Source organism: Terrapene carolina, unplaced genomic scaffold (assembly GCF_002925995.2).
Source record: "Terrapene carolina triunguis isolate 2854851 unplaced genomic scaffold, T_m_triunguis-2.0 Scaffold21, whole genome shotgun sequence".
Lineage (NCBI taxonomy): Eukaryota > Metazoa > Chordata > Testudines > Emydidae > Terrapene > Terrapene triunguis.
In genome coordinates, this window is record NW_020664372.1 from 20716350 (window position 1) to 20729404 (window position 13055).

Here is a 13055-nt window from a genome sequence, read left to right on the forward strand (position 1 = left end):
CCGCTACAGTACTATTCAATTTAAATTCACAGAAACTAATTAATCCAGCAGCAGGAATCAGCCACCCTGAAACATTACTGATTCTTGAGGAGACTGTATCACTGCAGCTTCTTTTAGTCATATTATATCACATATCTCAAAGAACAGCTATAGTTTCTTACTCACCTCTTCAAAGGTACTTCTGACAACTTAGATCTAGAGTTCATAAACAGCCTCAATTTCATGTTGACAATATCTCCAAGTACCTAATAGAAAAGAGAATTTTTCCATATTAAAAAATGGGTTTGGGTAGTTATCAAACTTCCTTGGCTTTGAAAACAAACTATTCTCTTGACAAATCCTTTTTCCCCCTCTGTGATGGGGTGTATTCACTCCACACTACAACGGAAGGGGTTAAGGAGCAGTTCTCGGCCCAGGTGACTCCACTCCCCTGAACCTGCAGACCATGCTCCAGCTAGAGGAAGGGGCTTTAAATGGAGCCAGACAAATCAGATGGGCGCAGATGAGGGAACAGGGCAGATCTGCCCTGAGATCTCCTGACCAAATCTGCTACAGAAGTCTCCACTGGGAAGGGAGGGACTACCTCAGCAACTCCCAAACTGTGGATCAGTAGATGGGGCATGGATCCAAGGGGCAAGATTTCGCTTGTGAGACATTGATGGCCACAAACATGTCTGGGCCTACTCCACAAATGTCACACCTCCTGGCCTGACATTTGTGGAGCAGATCCAGGCTGTGTGGAGGTGGCTGTGCGAACGCCACTTGGCCATTAGCACCATCCAGCTGTGCAAGCATACATGCGAGAGACTTGAATCCAGAAGATCCTTATTTGTGGGCAGCAAGCTTATCAACAGAGCATTCTCTCTGCTTGAGCTGGTAAGAGCCTATGCTACCCTTTTCTGAGATGGGAATCTGCAATGTCTTGTAAGCTCCTTAAGGCAGGGCTCATATTGTCTTTTATGAGACCCTGAGTACCCTGTTGACACTCAGTAAAGAATTGTTTTAAGTCGCTGTCTCTGTGCTGCAAACTCCTGGCTGACAATGAAATTATTTAGCCTCTCACACAGGTGATGACTGAGCATCTCAGCCAGATGAAGCAACAGTTTGAAACCTTTTCCCCCTGATTTGGACATGTCAAAGTCTGACTGTGTGTGAAATCCCTTTCATTGCAAGCCTGATGCCATGGATTGGCCAGCAGTTCAAATCAAACTGCTCATCGAAATTTCCTGCAATCGAGCCTTGAAAGGAACATATGTCCAACTTTCTCTCCCAGAGTTCTGGTTCACTGTCAAGAATGACTATACTGCACTCTCAACACATGCCTTGAAACTGATGGTACCATTTGCAAGCACATATATGTGTGAAGCTGGATTCAGTGCACTTGTGTCCATCAGGCCACAATATCCATCTACCATTGATGTCACATCAGAGATTAGATGTGCAATTCCTAACATGCTGCCGGACTTTGAGAAGCTGTGTCGGAACATGCAAGACCATGTCTCACATTAAAGAGCACTAATTAACATGCTGAATTCCTTGAATTGCTTGGTCGCTGTGTTGCCTGTGCTGTGCTGGGGTCATAGGAAACAGTAAGTCTCAAAATGGGGTCATGCAGGCAAAAAGTTTGGGAACCCTGGGCTGAAGATTGTTACCCTCACTTTTTTCCCTTTTGCTATCTTAAGCTGGACTTTGAGACTGTGGAGGGGGGTGGATGGTAGGAAGTGGTCCAGGGAGGCAGTCTTGAGGTATGATCTGGTGCCTGACATTGGTTGTCTCTCATAGGACCCTGGGTCAGAGTCTGGTGGAGTGGGAGGGCTTGGGGTTCCCTAACCAACACCTTTCCACCCCTCTCAGCAGTAAAGAGAAGACAAGAGACACTGGAAGCCTTGTGGCAAGGGCGAGCCACCGACAGGAGCTAGGAAACAGACTGAGGCTCCTTCCGTTTTAAGGACACAGGACCCTCTACAGTTCATTGGACACTGCTACCACTAAAAGGGGAGTTGAGCTAAATTGGGCTGAGCTGCGCTGCCACCCACCAAAAGGCAGGCCATCCCAGTTCTGGAGGAGTTGCCAACAGGAGGCACCAGAAGGAAATTGAGGATGAACGACTTAAGCTCTAGGTGATGCCACTGCTAAGCCCGGCCTCCTGTCAAACCCTCTCTAAAGCTTCAGTAACAATCAGTATATATCTTAAGAATTCTTCAGTTCTAAGTATCTGCATTAAAGAAATATTATTGTCAGTTAATTTAGGTAAAATATAGACCTGCCCTAAAATTAGTTCTGATCCAGCATGGAATGTCCTCCATGTTCTAAATTTTAATATGTTTTTCTCGAAAATATTAACAAAAAATTTTTATTTTAGAAACAGCTGTTGTCTTCATCTCCTTGCATTATGTATTAAAACCTGTTTTAATCTGTACCTCCCAGTTTAAAGATAATGTTTTCTCTCTTATGAAATCTATGTTGGTTCTGCAACAGCAAAGTAGCAAACATTTAAGAATTATGCTGATATTACCAATGATAGGTTAAACTCTTCATCCCAGAATTTTTGAAGCATTTCCACCTACTCTCTTATTTCTTTCTATCTGTTTGTAGTCATTTCTATGATGCACCCATCTCCATAGTATTGGTACTGTGACAAAGTTCCTCCTCTACCTTGGTGGGTCCTGCGCTTATTGGCGGATTGCTCGCTTCACAGATTCACCCTGTGGGTCAGGAAACAGTCCAGAGACCTTCCCCTCTGGTAGAAGCTATAGTCCAGGTCAATTCCTCCTGTGTTTGATCAGGAGTTGGGAGGTATGGGGGGGAACCCGGGCCCGCCCTCTACTCCGGGTTCCAGCCCAGGGCCCTGTGGACTGCAGCTGTTTAGAGTGCCTCCTGGTACAGTTGCATGACACCTACAACTCCCTGGGCTACTTCCCCATGGCCTCCTCCCAACACCTTCTTTGTCCTCACCACCGGACCTTCCTCCTGATGTCTGATAACGCTTGTACTTCTCAGTCCTCCAGCAGTACGCCTACTCACTCTCAGCTTCTTGCACACCTCTTGCTCCCCGTTCCTCACACACACATACACATCCTCTCCTCTGGCTCCTTGGCTCCCCCTGGCTTGACTGGAGTGAGCCCTTTTATAGATCAGAGGGGCCTTAATTACAGTCAGGTGCTTAAGTGCCTCCCCTGACTCTTAGCAGGTTAATTGGAGTCAGGTGGTCTATTAGCCTGGAGCAGCCCCTGCTCTGGTCACTCAGGGAACAGAAAACTACTTATCCAGTGGCCAGTATATCTCCCTTCTGCTACTCTGCTGTTCCCAACTGGTCTGGGTCTATCACAGTACATAGGTGCTATTTACAAAATGAGAATAAAACTTCTTGCTCACATTTCTTTTGTTCTGTGGACAACTCAATGTTTAATGCTGAATTCTCTGGTGATTATATAAAGGAAAGCAGATAAATATAACAGCAATTAAAACTGGAAGGTTAACACTGTTCAGAGTCATAAGGCTGTTTTCTAGTATACTTAGGCTGCATTTGGTTCAAGGAATCTAGTTCGGCTTACTAAGTGTCATACTTTCTCAGACTAGTTTTCGAATTATCTGGAACTCCTAACTGTGCCTTTGTAACCTAAAAAAAGCCTGTTCATCTTCTTATACATGACAATTTTAAGTTTCTCCAATACAGTATCATGAGACTAGTTTGAAGTGACTACCAAATGACACAAGGTACTACAAAAATAGAATGCTTTCACCAAAGCACACAAATCATGAATGATTTTGATTAAACTGCTCATAAATGATTGGGACACTAATCATTTACTGGGGGATGACGCCTTAATTTTTTTGTTGCACTACATAACACACAGGATTTATGCCATGGATAGTTACCATTATTATTTGTAGAACACCGGGAAAATGTTTGGTGCTTTACAAAACAATATATAAATATAAACCCAGCACAGAAGAGCTTATGGTCTTGATGCCAGACATATACAAGACAAGATACCCAGAGATGGCCGAACTTAAAATCTTTTCCCTTTGGGTTTTATATGTGTTCGTGCTTGTTTAAACAAACACACTCTTCTGGAGAAGGTGTAATGGTTTAATGTTTGTAGGGCATAATGAAATAGGTAGAGCTGAATAGTTTTTCAACAGAAAATGCAGTTTCTGAATATTTTTATTTGGTTTATTGAACTGACTCAAAATGTTTTGTTTTGACTCATTTCAACATTAAACTGCAACTCCTATCACTGCAAGTTGCCTCTTGGGAGATGAAGTTCAGGTCTCCATTCTTTCTTGGGCTGGACTCCCTAGGTGGGTGGCATCTTTCATGATGCAATGCAGCCTCCCCCTTTGACTAAGTGGCATTGTGCATCATTGAAGTTACATAGCTGCAGGTACATAATGGGAGATGTATTTGAGCCAGGGAGTTCAGTTCACAAAGGAGCACAGGAACATCAGACCTGAACTACAACTCTCAAGAGGCAATGTACCACAACAGGAAAATACAGTTTGTGCATCAACCCAAAACAAAAATATTTTGATTCAGAAACATCATAATGTTTCATTTTGATTGGAAATGCTGAAACTTAACATTTCATCACTTCTGAACTAAATTTTTCAGAACAATTTGTTCTCTGACAAATTGATATTTCAACCTTTTGTTCCAATTTGGGACAAAAACAAATGTTGAAATATCAGAATTTCCCATGAGATCAAAATTTTGCTTAGCTTCATCCTCAGGAGAGTTATGAGTGAGAAGCAAGTGGGAGTCCAGTGTACCGAGATTGGAAGGACATTCCATGCACAGGGAACATCATGGAAAAAGGCATGAAAATGGGAGTTGAAAAAAGAAACAACTTTGTGAGGCTTGCATCATTTTCAAGGGGAAGGAGGTAAAACAGACTGCAACAGGAATTAAGACATACTAGGGAAAAATTGTGGAGGGCCTTGAAGTCAAAGCAAGAAATTTAAATTTCACATGGGTAGTCTTAAAGGAATGGCATAATATGACTCATGAGAAAGGAAGGTAATTTTAGCAGCTTTGTATCCATGGTATTCTCAAGATCAGGGGTTCTCAACCTTTTTCTTTTTAAGGCCCACCCATCCACAGCCCAACTGTGCCAGAACAATTGCTTTTCTGCACATCCAGTAGATTAAAAGCTATATTAAATTGAAAGTCATACAGTTAAACACACACACACATATAATATAAAAAAGAAATGGATAATATAAGTCCACAAATAAAAAACAGAATATTAAGTTCAAATACTAATATGCCTGTATTTCCCCACTGCACGGGGCTGAAGCCCAAGCCCAAGCCCAAGTCATGCTGCAGGCGGCTCCCTATGGTGTGGGGCCCCAGGCAATTGCCCTGCTTGCTACCCCCTAATGACTGCCCTGCTGAAGCCAATAGGTTTCAGCATATCATGCAGGAAAATTAACACGCTCTCTGGTTAAGGGGGGGGGGGGAAAAGCCAATGTGTCCAGACAGAGCAAGGGGAAACAGCATTTATTTTCTGTATGCTCTCTGATTATTTTAGCAGACCCCCTGAAACCTGCTCAAGGCCCCCCAGGGGGCCATGAACCCCCAGTTGAGAACCACAGCTCTAGATAATCAACAGCTACACACAATAGAGGACTGTTCTTGGATATTCTTAGTAGCACTAGCCATCCAAAGGAACATCCATTCAAGCACTGAAATGAGGTTAGATTTTATGGATATATCTTCTAATGAAGACATTCATTTTTTATATTGTTAAACGTATATTTGACCGTTTAAGTTAAACTAATCTCTCAGATAAATGTTAGGCTGTAATTTTTTTTTGATATTTCAGGTACATACATGTAAAAATAAGAAAAACAAAAACATGCTTAGTATAAGATAAAGTACACAAAACTACAAATTAAAAGAAATTGCCATCGTCTTACAATCAATAAATGTGCCATCTTCTGTGCTTCTCTTGTTAAAGGATCAACGATAGCAATAACATCATAGAATGGTTCATTCTGTTGAGGATCTAATTTTACTATGCTGTTAAAAAAGATGTAAAAAGTAAGTGAAATGAAAAATTCTAAATTAAACTTGTGGAAATAACAATCATCAACAGTTTTCTTAGTTCTGAATTTATCATATTTTTAGCAGTTTACCTCACCTTTAAGAATTTTTCAATATAAGATATTGCTCCAAACATTTATCAGAGCCTCCTTGTGAAGTGTCCAGAAAAGCATAGTATGAACAGAAATACTTACCTTTCTGTTCATTATAAACCTTTCATGCAAGCAATATCAGCCAGAATCTTCCTCAGGTTTCCATCACCATAGTGTGGTGGTGTGGCCGCTTACCCAGCGTTCCTTTGGAGCTGACTTTGGGACTCCTCCCACTGTAGCTGGTTGGAAAACTGTACCTCCTGCTGCTTTTGCAAAAGTTGCAGGAGGAAGGTCTGGGTCTTTTGCTCATAGAAAGACAATTTTCTCCATCCTTCCTATATCCATTTCGCTCCTTGGGGGACAGGGGGAGGGTCTTTGATCCTGCTGACTACACAAGTTTGTGGCTGCCTACTGAGTACCTCCTCATAGCCAGGGGTTGCTTTACAGGCATCCTGCCCCTATTACCCGCTCAAATACTCCAGATAGTCTATGTTGTAACTCACAGTAGCCCTTTCTTGGGCTAGTTTAATGTCAAATAAAATTTACACAAACCTCAGAAACCTTAGTCATAAAATAATCCAAACAGTCTTTAATATAATGTCCAAAATCATAAGCCCAACCTGAAGCCACCAGTCCCCAGCCCCACTTTATCCCTTTCTCTATCCTGAATCATCAGATTTAGAAAGTATCATCAAGAGTCAACAGTGACAGAAATTTGATTTAAAACATTAATAAAAATGTTAAATATAATAGAATGGAGGAACTTGTTTGTCCCTCCTAGACAAGGATTTGTTTTGACAAACCAGATTAAAAGGAGATAATGTATTAATCATAGGTTCTTGATTAGAGGAAGCTGGAGCCATAGGAATGAATAGTAGGCCCTCATTAAATGCATAAGATAATAAATCATGCATTGCAAATATGATTAGTGAATTCCCACTATTTTTCACTAAACAACCTATCAGTTAGGTGCTGCCAGGAGTGTAGCCAGTGCGAGTGATGTTTCACATCCTACAATCCCATGGGAGAGTACTATGTCACCTCAGGTTCTCAGTGTGTTTTGATCCAGGGCTAAGGTACTTGCAACTGGCTGCTGGTGCAGCTCTTCTTCCTCTCACTATGCTACAAAGGCAGGGCCAGACTCAGTACGCCATGGCAGTTTTTCCAAATAAAACTGAACAGGAAGTTGGGAGTGATGATTACAGGAGGATAAATGAGTCTTCAGGAAGGTTCTTCTGTTACTCTCTTCTTCTGTCATGGTTCTAATGCTGCCCTTTCTGCCTTTAAAAACTCAACCTGTTTCTGCAACTAGCCATTGGAAGAAAGTAAAACTAAAGATGGCTACCATGAGCTTACCATTAATGAGAAGATAGGAGTCCCCCTCCTCTTGCCTCACACTTCTTGTCCTTCCAATAAAGATTTACAGATGTGAACCTTAGTATTTTCCAGTTTCATTTAGCAACAAAAAGACGCCAGTGGCATACTGACTTTCATTGGCTCCTCATGTTTCGGGTCAATGAGATGGGGGAGCAACAAACACAGACACTTAAACTCACGGCTTAAGGCTCCCAAACACAATGTAAATCTGCCTGCTTGCTTTTAATATATTCTTGTAGCAGCCAAAGCACAAGAGTGAGAACCTACCCACCCCTATTGCAAATAGAGTTGGTGGTGAGAGCAGTACCATCATCCATCTGTAGGTGACATAGTCTTGTTTGAGGACAGTGCTGAGTGCCAGAAGTGTGAGCAGAGGTGACATGCTGCTAATCCCCGACTCCAGGAAGTGAATAACATATATACTAACCTTGCGAACAATAATCAGTAATCCACAAAATTCAATAATCTCTACTGGGCCTTTCCACATCAGTGCAGATTAGTGAGGCTCTCTTGTAGCTGTAGTTTTCCTGCAATTTTGTTTAACTACTTTCAGGTTTTTAAATTAGTAAGTAAATATAATGTTCTGATTCATCTTCTTCTCTCCCAGTACCCCCACTTCCACTCAATATAATTCTATTTGTCACCTTTTTCAGTGTTGATTAGAAATAGATAAAATGTGTCAATCTTTTGCCATTATTGACCAATATACGAATAGTGAAATTAAGATGGACTGTGTTGCTCATTGGTTTCCTGAACTGTTTATACAATCACAAAATCAGTTTCTTCTTTTAAAACTACAAAATGTTTACTGAAGTTCTGGAAGATTGGATACAGTACTTGAAGCATTAATAATGTTTAATATTAAGATGCAATAGCTATATATACATTATGATGAGAGACTGAACTTACCTGTGTTGCTCTTTGAGAAATTCAACATTTTGTCTAATGACTGTTTTAGGCAATGAAGAGAGAAGGGCATCCACTTTCATAATCAAATCACTGCCACTAGTACAATAAAACAAACTTAGTTAATATGTGACTTTTCTAATAAAAAGGGAATAAAAGAGTCATTTTCAATGTATATCTGTGTGCATAAAAGACTGCAAAAATATGATTCTTTAAGGACACCATAGTCACAAGATTTTTAATCTTGAGCCTCTAAGCCTTTAGAATGTGACTGACCAAGAACTACTAAATCTATAGTTCTGGAGAGATGTGACCCTCTATACATTTACAAGATGGAATATAGAGTCCAGCAGTTTAAATGGTAAAATCCACTTGTATCCACAACTCTCTGTTCCTTTCTTGCTGTTGTTCATGGAAAAATTCCCTCTGACAACTCTCATGAGCAGCCACAGCTAATCAGTCCATCTTTTGGCTGCATCTTATTTATTCCTAGAGTTTCCGCGCCATTTTAACTGAATTTTTAACTGTTTTATCTCCATCATTAATTTTCTTCTGTCATTTAAAAAACAAACTACAGTTAGCTACCACTGATACTGATATGAGTGCAGTGCTTAGTCAGGATCATGAAACAAGGCTTCGATGAATAGCACATGCCTGTAAAATCTTAAATGGAGTGGAGCCGGAATTTACCCCATGTGAGAAAGAAGTGTTAGCATTAATTTGGGCCCTACAACACTGGGAATATTTTATATTTGATAGGACTGTCCCCAGTGTTTCTTAAAACATCCCACTCTCTGGTAAAGTATGTGCTGACAGGAAAGACTAATGATGGTCATGTTTCTAGCCCCCAGATAGTTAAGTGGACATTAGCATTATTAAATAAAAATGTGAGCATGGAAAAGGTGCCAGTTCTAGCTTCAGTTTCATGTGGTCTTATGGTAGAAGAGGAACAGCACGAGTGCCCCCTGCTTGGAATCCCGCCAGAGGAATCTTTATTGTTCCGAGGTGAAGCACTGTTAGGGGATAGCAGAAAAAGTGGATGTAATCTGGTTTGTGGATAGGTCTAGCTACTATAATGAAGGAAAACCATACACATGATATGCTGCAGTAAGCGTGTCAGATGGGATTGTTTCTAGGGAACAGTGTATACCTCACTCAGCACAAGCAGCTGAAATTGTGGCAATAGCAGTAGCACTGGAAAATACACCAATAGATAAAAGGGTACTATCTTCACAGATTCTGAGTGGGTACTAAGAATTGTAGTAGACTGAATGCCCCAGTGGAAGAAAAGAGGAATGAGATCAGCAGATAACAAGCCTATTGCACATGCTGGGAAACTGTCTTATCTTTGGCACTTAGCACAGCAGAGAACACAGCCAGTAGAAATGGGAAAGATAAAGGCTTATAAGAAAGACACTAAGGAGGCTCAGTGAAATAACAGAGCAAATGAAGAAGATAAGGCAGGAACCAAGAAGGGGACATTGTGGCAGCCACAACTCCAATTAGCGCCAATAGCAATAATAGGCGGGCATAAAACAGAACAAATAGATCTAATATCCCTACAGAAAAGAGATCCAGAAATAAAAAGGCTTGTAACTAAAGTGGAACATCAAGGGTGGAAAATTTGGCAGCATGATACAGGATTGGTTCTAGTCACCAAAATGAGAGAGAACATGCTAATGTCGGTTGCCCCAACTGAAATAACTTCTGAGATGATAACCCTAGGCCATAATAATGTACACCTGGACACGGAGAAAACTCTCAGCAGAATGCAAGCAGCAGGGTGATGCCCAAATATGACACCTGATATAGAGCAGTATGTAAATAATTGCTTGCCTTGTGCTTCCAATAATGCAGATACTAGATTGGTAAAAGGACCCTTCGGTCACCAAAGAATGCAAATTGATATTAGCCCATTAGCTAACACTGCAAAAGGGAATCTATATTGCCTAGTAATAGTGGATGCATTTACAAAAGAGTTGAAGCGATACCCACAAGAAACAATACTGAGCTAACTACAGCCCACATCGTAGTTGAGCAAATAATAACATGATGGGATGTTCCCCAAGAGACTGATTCTGATCAAGGACCACATTTTGTGGGGGAAACCACAAAGAGACTCTGCCAAGCATTTGGTATTAAGCAAAGATTACATAGAGCAGGACACTCTCAAAGCTCAGGACAGGTAGAGAGAATGAACAGAACAATAAAAACAGCCCTGAGGAAGGCGGTATATCAGCAAGGTAAGGATTGGGACCAGAAACTCCCATGAATCTTAATGGCAATTAGCGGAACTATAGCAGTACATGGCGTAACTCCATTTAAAGCTATGACTGGGAGAGATATTCAGTTTACTGGACAACGGTGGGTAACCAGAGTGCACCCAGATGAGCTGCAGCCTAGAATGCAGACAGATCAGTGGATGCAACTTCTGCTAAAATCTGTAGCAGATACTAACAGGCAAATGGCAGTAGCACTTAAAGCAAATGCAAGGCAAATGGACATGAGTGGCGGGTGGAGCCCCCCTTTGGGGAGGCTAGCCCCTGGCTCCGCCCCTTCTGCCCATGCTCCCCCCAGGGCTGGAGCCCCGAACCCCCCCACGCTGTGCAGCTGGAGCTCCGAGCCCCTCCACCCCATGCAGCTGGAGCCCGGAAACCCTCTCTGCCCCGCAGCCAGAACCCTGAGCCCCTCCCCTGCCTGGAGGAGCCCCGAGTCTCCCCTCCTCCATGGCCAGAGGAGCCCTGGGCCAGCCGGAGCCCCCCAGCCGCACAGGAAAGCTCTTGTCTCCCCAGACACCAAGCCGCCCCACAGGGAAGCTCTTGTCTCTTCTCTTCTGGAAGAAGAACCTGAGCTTTTGATATGCGCCATGCAGGTTCTGGGGTGTCTGAGGAGGCGATATATGTTACTCAGCTTCCTGGGTTCATCAGTAATCTCCCTGGAGTCCAAACTCCATAGCCTAAAGGATTCAAATGGAACCTTAAAGTCCCTGGAGCTGCATACTCCTGCTACCCCCAACCTCCCCAGTGTTTCTACCCTCCCCAGTCTAGGCAGGACTTCTCCAGGAAACGGGGCAGGAATAACAGATGCAGACCTCCCCAACTTCTGCCCAACCACTTCCCTCCCCCGCTCTTCTCCCTCCCCCACAGCGTCTCCTGCATGCAGCCAAACAGCTGATCACGGTGGGCGGGAAGTGCTGGGGAGGAGCTGATCAGCAGGGCCCATGGCTGGTGGGAGGTGGTGGGGAGGAGAGGGATGAGTGGCCCCCACTGGTGGGTGCTGAGCACCTATTATTTTTCCCCATGGGTGCTCCTGGGCTGGAGCACCCATGGAGTTGGCACTTATGCAGGAGGGATGCTAGGTCCAGATATAGGACTTGTCCCCTACCATTGCATGATCACATCTTGGGTGTGCCAGCAGTATGATCTGGGACCATGGTGACAGGTTCATGAGGTTGGAACACTAAAATTTCCTGGGCCATGTTGGGGCTATCAACATTCGGGTCATGTCCTGTCTAATCTTCCTGAGGACTCTTGGTATGAAAGGAATTGGAAGACAGGTATACCTAGTACCCATGGAATTAGAAACCTGGTGCCCATGGAATTAGAAAAACATCTGATAGGAAGCTGGGACTGGCTCCCCCTCTGGAGCAGAATCTAAGTCACTTGTTCTGATCAGATGCAATCAGATCTACCATCCCACCTGCAAAAGCTATCTCACAAAATGAAGCATTTGATTGACCCTTCATCGTTGTCCAAGCATTGATGACTGAGATGGTCTGCTAAAGTGTTCTATAGTCTGGGACTGTGCAGGGCCACTGGTGTGATGCAGTGACTGATGCACCATTACCAAAGGGGGACTGCTTTCTGGCACAACATGACAGGCAAGTTCCTCCATGTTTGCTGATAACAGTACTTTGCTGTGGTGTCCTGGAACACCTGTACTGTGGCACTTTGAAGTACTGGGAGGAAAGCTATACATGCAAAACAAATGGCTCTCAGTTCCAGGATGTTTATTTGAAGATTCATCTCCTGGGAAGACCAGAAAGTGGTCCAAATGGGCTTCCCATTCTGCTGTGGACACATCTGTCACAAGTGTCATGTTATGGAGAGATGAGGAGAAGGATACTTCACTGCAGATGAGTAGAAGTTCCTTCTACCAATCTGAAGAGAGGACTTTCTGGGGAATCATGACTGTATCTATGTGGTATCTGCCAGGTAGCTGCACTGATCTCAACCACTCTTGCATGAAGCACAGGTGAAATCTGGCAAATTGCATCATGTAGATGCAGGAAGCCATGTGATCCATGAGTTTTAGGCAGGTCGTGGCTGATATTCTCAGGTGGAGCTGCAGCTGGTTGATTAAATTTAGAAGGCAAGAAATCTGTCTTGTGACACATATGCTTTTGCCACTGAGGAGTTCAGCACTGCCCCTATGAACTCTGTGTTTTGAGCAGGCGTGAGAATCAACTTGGCTTTGTTGACTCTGAGGCCTAGTTCAGTGAAAAGGTTGAAGATTATTCGGATCATATTGTTCACCGGTTGCAGTAACTGACCTCGGATAAGCCAGTCATCAAGGTATGGACAGACATTAATTCCTTGCTTACTAAGGAAAGCTGCCACCATCACTAGACA

The 13055-nt window shown here is 42.9% G+C and overlaps 1 protein-coding gene across 1 annotated transcript in view; it reads right to left on the reverse strand.

The window, feature by feature from the left end:
- UGGT2 (UDP-glucose glycoprotein glucosyltransferase 2) overlaps window positions 1–13055 on the reverse strand; it is a 277888-nt gene that overhangs the window by 81187 nt on the left and 183646 nt on the right. Inside the window, exons 24-26 of the mRNA XM_026663613.2 lie at window positions 8428–8523; window positions 5923–6025; window positions 166–245 (exon numbers count right to left, since the gene is read on the reverse strand). Coding sequence (XP_026519398.1) covers window positions 166–245; window positions 5923–6025; window positions 8428–8523 — 279 coding nt within the window. The remainder of the gene's footprint in view (window positions 1–165; window positions 246–5922; window positions 6026–8427; window positions 8524–13055) is intronic.